The sequence below is a fragment of the Pituophis catenifer genome, unplaced genomic scaffold (genome assembly GCF_029215685.1).
Source record: "Pituophis catenifer annectens isolate HBS135680 unplaced genomic scaffold, rPitCat1.0.hap2 SCAF_1, whole genome shotgun sequence".
In the NCBI taxonomy this organism is placed as follows: domain Eukaryota; kingdom Metazoa; phylum Chordata; class Lepidosauria; order Squamata; family Colubridae; genus Pituophis; species Pituophis catenifer.
The window spans coordinates 115,191,178-115,208,020 of NW_027256881.1; the positions used below are offsets into that span (position 1 = coordinate 115,191,178).

The following is a 16,843-nucleotide window of genomic DNA, read 5'->3' on the forward strand; positions in this document are numbered from 1 at the left end:
ATTCTACTGCATCTATTGCATATAATTTCCAGCATTTTTTGGTTTATGTCAGCCTTTTCAAAACCTGGTGACCTCAATATTTACTGCAACTACAACTTCTAGAAATCTCCAACATTGGCCATTTTGGGAACTGGAAACTGAAAAAACAATTTTGAATACAGCAAAGGCATTTCCCATTTTCATTGGGCTTCAAACTTTTTTGTTACTGCATTATAGCAGTTAAAATATCTGATACATCTCAAGTGCAAATGTTTATTCCGGCATAGGATGAATTCCTTGAATTATGCTGTTCCCAGGCTGCTAGAATGGTAAAAACAGGTGTGATTTTGCATATCTAGCACTACTTCTCTTTTCAGAGCAATTCTGCAGAATACTGTTTCTCCTTTTTGATTTTCAATGGGTAAGCTTTCAAAGTTTATTTTGGATCAGATAGTACTGAAAATACACAGAATATCTTGGCAAGAATCTATTTTTTTTTCAAGGATGAGGATGAGAAGGGATTAAGGAAATAAAATTAAAAAAATAGACAGGGCTGGGTAGTCCCCAAAGAAGAATCATTTAATAAAAGCCTACAAACTTCCTGTCTCTATTTAGCAATTTACACAGCTTGTGCCAAACTAAGTCCTGCCTGCAGTTTCTCAGAAAATTCAATTAATTCTACTTGATTGGAGGGAGGGAAAAATCATCAGCTGTATATTTTAAAAGTGTCTTCATTTAAATAGTAATTTATACATTAGACTTTTTCCACCTGTTTGCTGTTCAGGTGTGATGAACATCAACTTTCATCTTCCTCCCAAGTATGCTATTGGTCTAGAAAAAGTCTGCTTGTCTCCAGTTCCCATCAGTACCAACCAGAATGGAATTTGTAGCTTGACATGTTTGGAGGCTATTACACTGGGAATCTATTATGTGTATATACTAGATATTGAGGTTAGCTGAAGTCAAAATTTGGAGACAAATTCCAAAGAGAGATGTTACCTCAATATTATACTCTTGCCAGTTACTATAGAATCTGCATTTACCAAAAAAGAAAAAGTAATTGTTGCTTGGTTGCCTAGAAAAAAATAATAATCTGCGAATGGTTACTTGAGATCCTGAAGTTAATGGGATATTTTTAAACCAATATTAATAATTCCGCCCCTTTTTCTCAATAAGTCATGTAGCATGCTGGATGTTGTATACCAAAAAATTCTAGTATATTTATAAAACTATTCGTTTTATTTGTTAGTGGTTGAACCAAAAAGATATAAACAGATCTGGGCCTGACAAAAGACATATGAATTTAATGACTTACATTTAAACAAAAGTATTTAAATCTTGAACAAGATTATTTTGTTAATGACAGCAAAGATACCTGGGTTGACCATTGTGCTTACAACTACATGCTATCATCTGTAATAGGACAGGATATATACCAAAGACACCGATGCTTCCTCTTAAGAGAATAACAGAGTTAGAAGGGACCTTGGAGGTTCTCTAGTCAAACCCCTTTCTCAAGCAGGAGGCCCTATTTCGGACAAATGGTGGTCCAATCTTTTTTAATACAGAACCAATCCAATGCACATTGAATTAGATGTCTGCAAGGAATAAATCCATCCGACCTATTTACTGAGAAACTCATTTCATAGAACACAGTACAGGTTATTCACCCCAGCCACGTTTTAAAACCAATATTTGTTCATACAATTGAAATTTATATAAATATAAATTTGTACAGATCCAAATCTATGACGACACAATCTTGGCTTTGGAAATAAATGAACAAAACAGGTTATCTTCTTAGCAAAACACGGAAGATTGCGACATCGTAGCCTACTCGGCCCTAGGTAGTCTCCGTCTGCGGTTGGGGAAATGCAACTTTACGCAAAGCCCTCGAGGTTCGCAGCCACTCGGAGCGGAGGCACTCGGATCGATCCAGCCACCTACCTACCCGGCGCGCTGCAGCTCTCCCGCTTGCAACCTCGGCGCGTTCCTTTGGGCAGCATCCGAGAGCTGCCCGCTGGCCAATCACGGGATCCCGCCTCGCCCCAGCGGGTCCTGCCTCTGAACCGCAAGGACTTCCCCTCCTTCGGTTCTATTCCCAAATCGGGGGCGGGGAGGGGAGAAACCGAATTGGGGAGCCAATCGCAAGCGAGAGCTGCGCCTCTCCATACCCACCCACCCACCCACCGGCTCGCCTTTCCTGCTCGCCCATCGAAGCGGTGGGCGCTGAGCGGCGTCGCCAGGCGGAGGCCGCCCTTGCTTCAGCTGTCGCCCGGGGAGGGGTCAACCCAGCGGCAAGGCTGCCCTGCCAGCTCTGGTGATCGCGGGCGGCGGGCAATTTCCCGAACGCTGCCAAGAACGATCGGGGGCTGCTGGTGCGGCGACGAGCACAACCCGTGGCTTCTTCTTTGCTTGGGCTTTCAGCCGCCCGCAGGAGGGAACACCAACCATGCCGAAGAGAAAGGTAACGCCAGACCCTCGTTTGCCCTTTCAGATGCAGGCTCGGGGAAGGGGAGGAAAATAATAATAAAAATAATAATAATAATAATAAAAAAAAGGTAAACACCACCACCACCACCACCACCACCCGCCAGCCTTTCGCCACCCGCTGACTGCTTTCCAAGTCACGGGCTTGATTTCACTTTGGGAGGCCGCGGCTAGGTCTGTCTTTAAACCCCCCCCTCCCCTTGAACAGCCTGTTGCAATAATAGGGCCCCAGGTTCTCGCGTTTTAGCAATTTAACGCGGCCACATTTCCATTCGTACTCTTATGCGATTGCAGCGGTGCGCACGGCTTCGGGGCGCGCGCGGAGGAGACCCGTCACTCGGGTCGGTGTCAGTCTCCGCAGGGCCCTTCTCGTTCCCAGGAACGTCAAGCGCGCTTGGCTCTCCCCCCCTCTGCCACCCCTCCATTTCCCCCCCTCCCCACACACATACATACACACCACACCACACCACACACACCCGGGGCAGGGCAGAGACTGCTCGCCCTTCTTATGTCCCGGAGGAGAAACGAAGGGTTTGCAAAAAACAAAACAAAAAAAACCCTCCCCGCGAGAAGCTCTGGGCGAAGTGCGCGGCTGGGGGAGTGTTTGTGTATGTTATGTGTATGTCTGTGTGTGTGCTTGCGCGCGTATTTACAAATGGAACGCTCCGAGAGTTTGCTCTCCACCCCCCCTTGGGATGGGGGGGGAAAAGAACTCTTTGCTCGGGCTCGCGCACGCCTCTCGAGCCTCCCTGGGGACTCTGTGTTTGTGTGTGTGTGTGTGTTGGGGGGGCTACTAAGGTAACCTGAGAGCGCGAGGAGGCGGAAAGTAAAGGCAGTAAAGAGCCATATTTAACTACCCCGCTCCCTGCTTTCCGTGTGGCAGACCCATCTGTGCCAACTCTCCGGGTCGCTCGGGACCGGCGGCTGATTAGGCTGGGCCTTCGACCGTCGCAGCTGAGGCGGAATCTGATGCCAAGGCGGCGGGAAAGAGTTTCTAAAGAACCCCGAGGTCGCCCGAGGAAGGCATTGGGGAGGAGCTTTGCACCTTTCGAGACGCGAAGGAGCCGCTGCAACGGTTACTCCACACACACACACAGAGAGAGAGAGAGAGAGTTGCATGAAGCCGAGGCGTCTCTCTTCCTCCTCACCGTTTCTTTTTGCCTTTTTCTTCCTCTGCGGAACGGCTGCTGGATTTTTCAGCGACTTCTGCACTCTTGTCTCTCCTCTCGGCTCCGAAGATAGGGATTTCTACTCTCTTGGTCACATTTGAGTGGGATAAAAAAATGGCTTTTTTTCTGGCTCCGGGTGTGTAAATTGAGAGGCAATATGGACGTTAGTTTTAACTACCACCCGAAATTGAAAGTCGTCCGAGATTATTCAACCTCGAGTCGTGTTAGATTCTGAAAAGAATCAGAGGTGTTTTGTGCAGTTAAGTGACTCCCACAAATGTGCTGGGAGCAGTTGGGAATGTGGGGTGAAGTGTACAAGGTCGTAATTAAGTCCACTGGATGGATCAGTCACTCCTGCAAAGTCCAACCTGCCCCATGGAGTTTTTGTTGCCAGAAAAAAACTGAGGAGGAAATTGTGTGTATGCTACAAGAGTTCCTGGAGAAAAGGCAGGATATGCATCTAAAAAAACCAGGGACTGTAACTGAAGATGTGGTTTATTCAGTTCAAATTTAGACGTGCTTCCATAATCCCATGTGCTGCAACTGAGATTATAAATTCCTAAGGGTAAGGATTAGATGGGCTTGTAATCAGGGATATAGTGTCTTCCAAAGCTTTGGGATTTTAATTCCCATCAGTCCCAGCCAACATGGCCAAAGACAAGGCTTTGTGGGAGTCATCCTTCAAACCTTATGCAAAACCTTGAGGTGCTTAGCTGTTCTTGGTGTCCTCTCTGAAATGTACTGTAGTGTGTGCACTGATGGTTCTGTAGAACGCTAACAAAAAAGTAAGCAACAAAATTGCACCATAACTGACTATAATGGAAAGAGGCTGCCTTTGTTTTGCCTCTTCAGAGAAAGAATAAAAATAAATTTGTACAGCTACTTATTAATGGATTTTTAGGCCTTTTAAGGAGCTGAGCTGTCAAAAAATACCTAATTTTTGTACTACTAATTATTTTATCTACATAATGCTTTTCCTTTAGTTTTATATTTACATATTCTCTACTACAGTAATTAATACAACACAAAAATGTTGTCAGACTAATGTCACTGAAGAAACAGCAAAAGTATTTCATTTCTGCATGATTCTTATGGAAATATATTTGTGTGCCACACTGGGAATAAAAGTGAAATAAGTGTCATTTTGATTAATAATCCAGTATTTTAAGCTTCCTTTAAATAAATACTACTTTTAAAAATGTAAGGTGCTTATTGGACTTTAAACAGAGGACCCAGTTGTGGGGGGAATAAGCTGATTTTGTATAAATATACAAAAGGATGAAGGCTATTGCTGAGCACATTGTAAGCCGCCCTGAGTCTCCGGAGAAGGGCGGCATATAAATCAAATAAAAAAAAACAGTTGTAGAAGGAATTTTATCTTTTGTCTGAAAATAATGTAGATGGTTACTGCATGTTCCTTCATAATTATTATTGTTTTTCCCTCTGGGGAATGAGTTGCAATTTTGATTTATTACTGGTTGAAAGTTCAAGTTGAAATATTTAAATATTTTAAGGCCTACAACTATGTGACATGTCAGTCTGACTAGGTGGCTCAGTGGCTAAGACACTGAGCTTGTTAATCAGAAAGGTCGGCAGTTCGGCGATTCGAATCCCTAGTATAGGTCTCCTGCGAGAGCATGGGGTTGGACTAGATGACCTCCAAGGTCCCTTCCAACTCTACTGTTACTATTACGTATTTCTTCAAAATTAAATGGAAACTTACTTTTGAGTAGATCTGAGTAAAGATTTGGCTTTCGTTAAGATATAATCTTACACTAAACTGTACACATTTATCAGAGAGTTACTTGGATTTAGTGGATTTTTTTTTGGATTATCATTCTTGTCTTAGATTTATTTTTATCCCTGATAACCTTGTTTGCTGCTCTCCTGTGCCAGAATCTCATTCATTCTGCAAATGTGTATAATGCCTCAGATATCATAGATGAGATATCATACCATAGAAAACTAGAAACAGGTCATTGTTAGAACACATTGGATATGAATAGCTCAAGGATTGATCAATGGATTTATTGCATTAGAATTCTTAGAAGAAATCTTGATTCATTATATTCTGAATTGAGATTTAGATTTGGCACACAAATACCCCTGACTATCTCTTCCTCCTGGAAGAGTGGGAAGGGGGATGGCAACCTTATTGATATTCTTGGATTTCTCATTTGTGTTGAACTCATTAATCACCAAAAAATTGATGTACCGTACTTGAAGAAGCTGGGGCCTAAATATACCACTTTATGATGGTGGTGATATTGGAAGAGATAACTGAGAGACACATACTTGATTCCTTAGAATTTTTGCAAAATTTCGCCTTGTTTCATGTGTCTATATGTAAGTTAAGCCACTGGACAGAGTCAGACATTGGCTTGAGGCTAATTTTCAGCAAGGTATTGATGATACTAAGATGTACTACTTACTGGATGTTTTAAGAACTTGTGCAGATTTCCAAATTATAAAGGACAGGGTGTGGAAAAATACATTTAAGCTGAACTTCGACATGATCAATTTACTTCTGATTCTAGAAGTTGGATTTCAGGATCCGAGGGAGATGGGTAGTTAAGAAATGAGGGAGGAAGGAAGGGAGAGAAAGAGAAAGAGAAAGAGAAAGAGAAAGAAAGAAGTTAAGTATCAATATTCTTTTTATTCTATTTCTAAGTTCAGCTTCCATAGAACTTCAGAGGAAAGAACATTGCAGCTTGATTCTGATCGTTTTGATCTTTATGATTCCTGATTTGTGGTTCCTTTACTGTTGATAGTTGATCCTAAAAGGCAGAGGCTATCCACCACTTCAGTGTCAATTGCACAGTGGTTGCTGTATGTATCTATTGTCTTTAGTTTCCTCTTTATATTTAACCTTAGTGTCCCATTTTTTCCCTTTGCTCCTTGACTTTCATTACCAAAGCTTGCAGATCGTTTGTATTTTCAGCTAGCAGAGTAATATCATTAGCATAAGGCAGGTTGTTGATGTTTCTTCCTCCAATTTTAAAATCACACATCTTTTTCCTGGAACCAATCTGTTTTATCTATATTGTGGCTTCCACACATCTATATGGGGTTTTGTATGAGGACAATGCATTGCTGTGAGATTCCTGTTTTTTGGAAATACGCTGTTTGATATTGTCAATACACTTACATTCTTTGGCTTTCTCAATTATCCACTGTGCATTTTCCTTCCCATGTAGAGAGTCTAATGTACATTGGATTGATGTGCTGCTTTGCTAGAAGTGTGGTAATGTGTACATTTCAGGGTGGATAAAAATCAATGATTTTTTTTAAAAAATCAAAAAAATCAGATTTTTTTTATTTAAATCAGATTTTTTTTATTTAAATCGGATTTTTTTAAATAAAATGCTTTTTGAGAAAAATATATTACCATCCAAAGGTTATTCCATCATGAAATAAAGATTAGCTTTTTAATTATGTAGAATAAGGGTGTATATGTTTAATTTTTTTGGTAAATAAATTCCATTAATCCATTCACAATGTCATGTTCTTCCAGAGGTTTTTGTAAGATTATTGGGCAGTTTCTCTGCCTACAAGATATTATCACAGATGCTTGGTTTCTTTTGCAGTTCTCAAAACTGAATTTGACTCAGCAGAGATCACATGCCTCTTCTTCACAGCAAAAATGTTATAACATGAACAGAGTTGAGAAAGACCTTAATCCTTTTGTTGTACAAACCTATGAATACAGAATCAACCCCTTCAGTGCTAAGTTTCAAGAAGTTCAGTGAATAGAATAGAAACAATATTTTTCTGATTGTTTGGAGTGGAATAGATCTGCACAAGAAGAAAGTGAAACTAAGTGTGAGGAGGAAGGGGCAAGCAGACAAGCGGTATAAAATGAAAGTGAAACTTCCTGAGCACAATACTGCACAACCACAGACAGACAAGTCTTTGGATCTTTTTGTGTGTATGACCTGAGGTTTATCACATTCTTTCCTTGGAGGAAAAACCTATAATGGCAGCAGGCCATAAAAGAGACCCAATTTGGCAATATTTTAATGAAGTTCCTTTACCTATCGGTAAGGCAGGCATGTGTGCAAACTGCAAACACTGCAACAAAGAAATGCAAGGCCTGGTGGTCCGAATGAGGCAACATCATGAGAAGTGCTGTGATGAAGATGACCAGAGAAACACATTTGAACAGGCTGGTAAACATTTTTATTGAATCATACTTCTAAAGACTGCCTTGAACTGTCATGTTTGAGTAAAATTATACTTCTTATTATTACTGCATGTTACTGTCATTTGCTACAGTTATGAAGAAAAGCAAATATTCCTTTTGGGGCAGTGCTGTGTACAATAAGCAGAAATTGTATAAACAATAAAATACCAGCATTGACTTTTTTGTTCAGGGGAATTCATGGATTCTGGAAACAGTTCACCTTCAAGATCACCATCCTCCTGTTCTACAGTTTCAGAGTTATCCATCCAGGATAGTGCTTCATTAGCATCATCATCATCAGACACCCACAGCCACATATTACTATCACCTAAAAGAAAGAAAACACCCTTCCCTCCTGGAACCACCATAGATAAGTTTGTGATAAAAACTAGCAGATTAGAAAAAGAGTTAATTGATGAAAAAATTGCCCAGTTTGTTTATGCAACGAACTCTTCTTTCCGTCTGACTGAGAACCCACATTTAATTAATATGGTTCAGTCACTGAGACCAGGATACAGTCCACCCAGCAGAGCAGATGTTGCAGGGAAACTGCTGGATAAAGTGTGTGACAGAGAAATGGAGCAATGTGCAACAGCTCTGGAGGGTAGAATTGTTAACCTAAGTATTGATGGGTGGAGTAATGTCCACAATGATCCTATTGTATGTGCTTGTATAACAACAGAAGGGAAAGTCTTCCTTGCACAAACAATTGATACGTCAGGAAATGCACACACAGCAGAATACTTACAAGAAGTGGCAGTAAAAGCTATAACAACATGTGAACAAAAATTCAAATGTCTAGTACGCAGTTTGGTCACAGACAATGCTGCAAATGTATCCAAGATGAGAAGAAATTTAGAAGAGCAGGAAGGGAATACAACGCTAATAATATATGGTTGCAGTGCTCATTTGCTGCACCTCTTAGCCAAAGACTTAAGTGTTCCAGAAATAAAGACTAATGTTGCTGAAATTGCTAAATACTTCTGTAACAATCATTTTGCTGCAGCAGCTCTGAAAAGGATGGGTGGAACCAAGCTAACGCTCCCACAAGATGTTAGATGGAACTCTGGTGGACTGTTTTGAGCAGTATATCAAGAACTGCCCTGTTCTGATGACAGTTTGTAAAGAAAATCGAGATAAAATAGATGGCACTGTCAAGGCTAAAATCCTCAACATTGGGCTTAAGAGAAATGTTGAACATATGCTGAGCATCCTGAAACCCATCTCTGAAGCTTTAAACAAAATACAGAAAAATAGCTGTTTTATTGCTGATGCTATTGAAATTTGGAAGGAACTGAGTGAACACTTAAAAACAGAACTACACATGGACAGAATTAAATTACAAGCATTAAAAAAACGAATGGGACAAGTACTGTCTCCAGCTCATTTTTTGGCAAATATTGTCAATATCCAGTATCAGGGTCAAAACTTAAGTGCTGAGGAAGAGGAGTTAGCTATGACATGGGTATCCAGCAATCATCCATCTGTAATGCCAACTATAATAAACTTCAAAGCTAAGGGGGAACCAGTCAAGAAATATATGTTTGCTGAAGATATTTTAAAGAAAGTCACACCAGTGAACTGGTGGAAGTCACTTAACACTTGGATTTAGAGACTGTTCAAGTAATGATTTCACTTTTAACAGCAATAGCTTCTTCTGCAGGCGTTGAAAGAATATTCTCTTCCTTTGGACTCATTCATTCTAAATTGAGAAATTGTTTAGGGCCCGATAAAGCAGGAAAGCTTGTTTTTCTTTTCCAGATTATGAACAAAGAAGAAGATGAAGATGAGTGAGCTATAGAGGACAGTATTTAAATTTTTCATGTGTAAGCTAGGCTGACAGTCTGAGTTTCTTAAAATATATATATATTGTTTAGCCAAATTAGTTAACAAACATGGATGTTTGTTTAAGCAAATAACATATGCTGTAATGTTATTGTTTCAGTTGAATAAATCTATTTAACTTGTTATTATTAAGGTAATGATTTTTTCTCCTTCCTAAATACAACAGAAAAGTTGTCCAAATATGAATGATTAACCTATTAAACGGGGGATTAAAAAAACTAATATGAAAAGTTGTTATTCTAAAAATCTTCATTTACTTGCATATTAAAGTTATACCAGCAAGAATTAGTCTTTATGTAGAAAACTATGATTTAAATCAAGCCTTACTGACTAGTGATTTAAATCGTGATTTAAATCAAATCCACCCTGGTAGAATATTACAACTTTAGGCTGTTAAGTTCTCATTAACAATTGTAAATGCTTTAGTATGATTGGATATTGATTGGTGTGTAATAAAAGTGTCGGCTCTGGAAGTAATACAGAAAACATGTCATTTAATGCCTTTTAGTATGGCTTTTGAAGAAGCATATGACATTCAAAATAGCTTCCAAGCAAAATGTTTGGCTGAATCTTAAGGTTTTTGCAATGTCCCTATGTGTGGCTTAAATCTCCCTGCATAAAATACGGTAAGTAAAATTCATTTTGATTTATTGAAAGGATCTGATATAATACATTTAGCATACTTCTTATATACTCTTGTTTAGATTTACATATCTACCTGTTTCAAGTTTAAATATTAATCCTGGATCCATGAGTGTGCCCTTAAATTGAAAGCAGTTGCTTTCCACAGAATCTCATGAACAAAATAACTATTCCCTATTTCTTACTTCAGTTAGTTACTGCAGTTGCAAGATGATCATGAAAGGAACAGAGCAAACATGTATTTCATACCAAATACCCAATGAAAGGCAAACTGGGAGAAGAGAAAATGCCATGAGATCACTAATAATTTTCAAACGGGGGTTGGGAGAAAAAGGACAATTTATGAAGAAATCTGATATGGTGATCACATTGCTCAGATCACAATTGGGAAAACTCAGGGGAAGTCTTTAACCGTGAATGTTTGTAAGCAGAAATCTTTCACTCATAGATGAAGTAAGGAAAGGTTGCTATTAAAAAAAAACACTTCTAAATGGTAGCAATTTTTTAATCTTAAATTATGATAGCATTTTTTCTCTCATAAAGTTCTGTCATATGTTCTATTTAATGGTGAAGTCCAGGAATTAGGAATTTGTGGAATCTTCCAAGGGACCTCAATTTCAATAACTGAATTTAGAATGGGTTACAATTGAAATATAGAAAAACAGCCTTGCTGGATTAAATTATTCCATCAAACTATTGTTCTGTTTTTAGCTGAATGCTTCCAATAAACCAACAAGAAAAATATGGAAGCAATAACTATTTCTTTTGTTGGATTATATTTCTACAATTCTATACATCACATTGTTAGAATTATTCATGGAGCACAATTGTTGCTCTTGTGCTAGGAATTAAATATTTTCAGAAAAATTAGAGAAAATTAGAGCATTATGTGTTATATTTTCTCTTCTGTCGTGTTTATCTTGTTATTATAAAAATACTGATATTTGCTAGACGAGAATGAGCATAAAGTTAATACAGCATGAAGAAGTAAAGGCATATCAGATAGTAGCCAACCCTTGTATGCAGTCTTTAGCTGATCTCCATCTTTTCCGCTGCTCTATTTGATCAGAATATACAGTTCCTTTTCCTCTAATTAGTGTGTTCTCACTCTGAAATAAATGAAAACAAAGCAAATGCATTGAGAAAGGAGGAGTATAAAATAAAAAGGTGGTACTGTAATTTGTTATTGCTGACATTTGTATACTGCTGAGTCTTGTGACTCTGGGTGGCTTAAAATTATATGAAAACAATGTACAGAAAATACAATAGAAAAAATTATTACAAAATAATACTAATTTACTTAATGCTGTTTTAGTTGATAAATGCACCTTCCCATGTTTCTTTTGCATCTACCAATGTTCTCTGTTTATTCCTCTTCTAATTTTTCTGCTTTTCTTCTTTCTGTTCTTGAAATCAAGCTTACCGTAATCATCTTCTTTTCATCTCTTAACATGACATGGTTCCTCAGAAACTCTTCTGGTGACCATCAGAAACCTTTCTGGTGACCGTGGTAGAAAAGGAACCCTTTATGGGAGCTGGATGACAGTAGCTCACTGAGCTGTTTGATCTTCTGTTTGCTCTCAAAGGTAAAATGGTTCTTTAGATGCCACAGCAAGCTGTATTTTAAAAAAGGGACTTTCAATTTTTTTGCACACAAGGGAAATGTTAGCAGAGATTGCCTGCTATCAGAAATGTAAAGGTGTCCTTCATTTTATTTGAAAAACTTTGAATCTAGTTTTAACTTCCATTAATGGAAATACAATATTTTTTTTCTACACTACAGCTTCATAGACTACCTTCTGTACTATTCTGGAGGCTCCCCAAATCTTTGGGGGGAGGGAGATTTGGGGAGCTTTACAGGGAAAAAGCAGAATTATCTTTCTCAAAGTCAAAGTCTTATGATTGCTATAATATAATGTAATTATAATATAATATAATATAATATAATTAATATAATATAATATAATATAATATAATATAATATAATATAATATAATATATATGATATGATATGATATAATTAATATAATATATAATATAATATTAATATATAATATAATTAATATAATATAATATAATAATATAATATAATAATATAATATTATATAATATAATATTATATAATATTATATCCTATATCCTATCATATATCACATATCATATCATATATATTAGCTGAATACCCATGCTCCGTTATGAAACTATGTCATCGGGCTTGATAAATTGACACTTAAGAGTTTGAAAATTAATGAGTAAATAAATAATTTAAATAAATAAATAAAATTTATTTCTATACCGCCCTTCTCCCGAAGGACTCAGGGTGGTGTACAGCCTATTAAAAACCCAAAGACAAACATCAGTTAAAAAATAATTAAAATTATTACATAATTTCGGCTCAGATTTAAAACCCCAAAATTTAAAACCCAATTTAAAAATCATTACATTGATAGCCCGGCTTGGCAGAACAGCAGGGTCTTGAGGGCACAGCGAAATACACGGAGGTCAGAGATCTTACGCATTTCTAGGGGCAGTTCATTCCACAGGGCAGGTGCTCCCACAGAGAAGGCCCTCCCCCTGGGTGTCGCCAGCTGACATAACTTGGCTGATGGCACCCTGAGGAGACCCTCTGTGGGAGCGAACTGGCCGGTGGGAGGCTGTTGGTGGCAGAAGTTGGTCTCGAAGGTACCCGGGTCCTATGCCATGGAGCGCTTTAAAGGTGGTAACCAACACCTTGAATCGCACCCAGAAGAATAGTTACGATTGGCCTCTTTTCTCCCTCAGGGTAGCCCCACAGAAGTCTCTCCTCTCTACCCCGTTCTCTTCCTCAGGCTTGCCCCATAGATCCTCTCCTCTCCACTTCTGTTCCACAGGCTGGCCCCACAGAAGCCTCTCCTGTCCTCTTCTCTCCCTCATGCTTGCACCATAGATCCTCTCCTATCCCCTTCTCTCCCTCAGGGTTTCTAGCCCCATCTCTCCATGAGGCTTGCCCCATAGAAGCCTGTCCTATGCTATCCCATTCTCTCCAGAGTTATTTTCAAGTTGGGAGGGGGAGTATAACGTCTAACTAATTAGCATCAGAGTGTGTTATAATAATATAGGAAATATTAATGCTCTGTTGGTCATTTAGAAAAATCCTTTCTTAGCACTAACAATTTTATTAAAAGTTTTGATTCTAATAAAAAAACATAATACAGACTAAAAAAGAAAAAAAGAGGGGGACCATTAAAAAGCATCTTCATCCGCAGGTATAAACAATTTCACTATCTTTTCACCTCTCTGTAATTAACAAATATAAAACTCTTCATCCCATAACTCCTAACTATAGGCAAATCCAGTGAGTAATGTATTCTCCAGTCTAGGTGTCAGCAAAAAATCCAAACAGAGCCCTAAAATGATAACATCAATTAATATATATCTAAAACATTCCAGATAACAGCTCTTAACAGTGGGCAAATCCACATTTAAAAGGCATTAGATATCCTAGGATATCACAATATTCTAGTGTAAACAAAAGATTAAAGTTTGGGGAGGATTTATCTTTTAAAGAAAACAAGCTCACAGATATCCCTTCCTTTAAGTAGAAAGACAACTACATACAAAGCCAATTTAAATGCTATCAGATCACAATACTTAAAATAACTGCAGGGAGAAAAGCTTAAACATGGTAACTGTAATCAAACCCACTGCACATCATTTTCCTATTCCAGATGTCAGCAAATCCAAAGAGAACCATCCCAAATAACATGTTCCATTCAATTAAACATTCCATATCTCAACTCTTAACTATGAGCAGATCAAAATTTAAGAGGCATAAAAGAATCCTACTGTCCTAATATAAATTGGGGAGGAACAGGCTTCGGTTCAACCCTGCTAAGACTGAGTGGCTGTGGGTACTGGCGTCTCGGTCCGATCATGAGATTACATCTTTGGTCATAGGGGATGAGGTGTTGCCCCCTGTAGACAGGGCGCGCAACTTGGGTGTCCTCCTGGACTCGCGGCTAAACTTGGAAGATCATGTAACTGCCGTAACCAGGGGGGCATTCGCCCAGGTTCGCCTGGTGCACCAGTTGTGCCCCTATTTGGACCTAGTTGCCCTACGCACGGTTACTCATGTGCTTGTCACCTCCTGTATTGATTACTGCAATGCCCTCTACATGGGGCTGCCCTTGAAGACCACTCGGAGGCTTCAGCTGGTGCAGAATGCGGCTGCGCGGGTTGTGATGGGAGTATCTCGATACTCCCATGTTACACCTCTCCTACGAGACTTGCATTGGTTGCCAATTGCCCTCTGAGTGAGATTCAAGGTGCTGGTGATTACCTATGAGGCCCTATATGGCTTAGGCCCAGGATATTTGGGGGGCCATCTGCAGCCAGCAACAGCTGCCCATCGCCTGGTGCGTTCCCACAGAGAGGGCCTCCTCAGGGTGCCGTCGGCCAGACAGTGTTGGCTGGCGACCCGCAGTGGGAGAGCTTTCTCTGTGGACGCACCTACCCTTTGGAATCAACTGCTCCTGGAGCTCCAGGTGGCCCCTGACCTCCGCTCTTTCCGTCGCGACCTGAAAACATGGCTGTTTCGTTTGGCTGGCCTGGACTGATGGGGTTTTAATTTTTAACTTGTTAGTCTTAATTGCACTTTTAACTGTTAAATTATGAGATTTGGATTTAATTTCTTTTTAACTTTTTCATTAGATGTTTTTTACTGTTGTGAGCCACCCTGAGTCCGGTTGGAGATAGGGTGGCATATAAATCTCAATAATAATAATAATAATAATAATAATAATAATAATAATAATAATAATAATAATAATAATAAATAAATAAATAAATAAAAGAGCAAAATTTTAACATGACACAGCATTATTTCTCCTTTAAAGAAAATGTGCTCACAAAATTTCATGTTTTAAGTGGAAAGACACTTAAGTACAAAATCTGTTTAAACACTATCACGTTAGAATACATAAACTGTAGGGGGGGGAATTTGAACAGCATGCAAACTGTTAGCAAATCTAATACTGTACATTTTTCCAGTCCACATCTCCAAAATCCAAAAAAGAATCACCCAAAATAACATTTTAATCTTGATAAAATAAATTGACACTGTGTCCCTTCTTTTTACATAAAACTTGATATTTAATCCATTCAGATGATTGTTGATTGTTGTTTCAAATTTCTTTAAAACTTTAAACAGCTTCTTTTGCAAATCCAGCAAAAAATTATTCCAATTGCTCTCTGGGATTGTCATTTTATTTCCTTTTTAATTTTTAATACCTCTTCCAGGTTTTTTTTTGTCTCATATTCCCAAGAAGCTGACCTTAGTGTGCCATTCATCCCTGGAAATCTCTCAACATGCATTTGAATTGTCTTTATACATTCTTGAAGATTTCTGTGCCATCATGTACTGATACAATATTTTATAAAAAATTCTTTTTGAGATCCTAACAATTCGATGGTGGCACTATTCCATAAAATAATATAAAAATAGTAACAAAAGGCACATTATAAGATGAAACAAAAGTTCATATACGAGATTGCAGTATTCTTGTAATAATTTACATCACGAACCACCAGGCAATATTTTTTCAGAGACAGAACATAGTTTTGTATTTTAGTTTCCCCCACCTGGACAGGTATCCTGTATTAAGTCAGGAAAGGCTTTTCAATCTATTGAAAAGGCTTGACATTCATAGAAAGGAATCCCAAATTACGTTTATTTGTATGCACATTTGTTTAATAGAATAATAATTCATCCTTTGTGTGATCGATTAACAATTTGTTTAATTGTGTTGCAGTACTGATTTAATGGGTTGCAACCTTAATTGAAACGTATTACTTTCCTGATACAATCTACATTAGTAACATCAATGCATTTTTTAAAAAATAAAGTCTTATTTTGGTCATCATTTAGAATTCATTTCCTTAAGTTTTCACTTCCAGTTCTATTGGATTGGAATTTGTATAATGCCCAAGACAAGAATAAAAAATCATATAGCAGCAATCACTCTGACTGATGATTAAGTATAATTAAAAGCTACCACTAGAGGGTTGCCCTCATTCCAACTGTCTACCTGATTTGCCATGAACAGTACTTTTCTCTATCTTGATTCATTCCCATTATGTCGGAACTGCAGGTCTCAGAATTTCAAGCCAACGTGTGGTCAGATGAAAATTTTAGGAGTTGCAGTTGCAACCATATTTTGAGATTGTCAGGTCATATAAAGCTGTTCTTGATCCTGAGAATAGGCTTGGAAGGAATTTGGACCTTGTGGTCTCTGGATATTAAATAGACACCATGACTGTTGCTGTTCAGAGATTAGTCCCAAGTGCATACATTTTATGGAGGTGTGTGTGAAATAGTTTGGATTTGATTTGGAAAAAAAAAGGTTGGGGGATGCAGTAGCATTAATATAGCTTATCTGTAACCCTATACACTCCACTTTTCCACGGATTGTGTTGTAGTTGCAGTGAAATTGTTTGATGAAGCAATCCTGAAGCTTGAAATCTGGCCACAGTTTTGCAAATCTTCAGTTCACCCCAG

General features: G+C 38.4%; 1 protein-coding gene across 1 annotated transcript in view; it reads left to right on the plus strand.

Annotated features, from left to right (window-relative positions):
- Positions 1–2,193: 2,193 nt before the first annotated feature.
- HMGN3 (high mobility group nucleosomal binding domain 3) overlaps positions 2,194–16,843 on the plus strand; it is a 45,197-nt gene continuing 30,547 nt past the window's right edge. The window contains 1 exon segment of the mRNA XM_070932890.1: positions 2,194–2,446. Within this exon segment, the coding sequence (XP_070788991.1) occupies positions 2,432–2,446 (15 nt within the window). The 5' untranslated portion in view covers positions 2,194–2,431.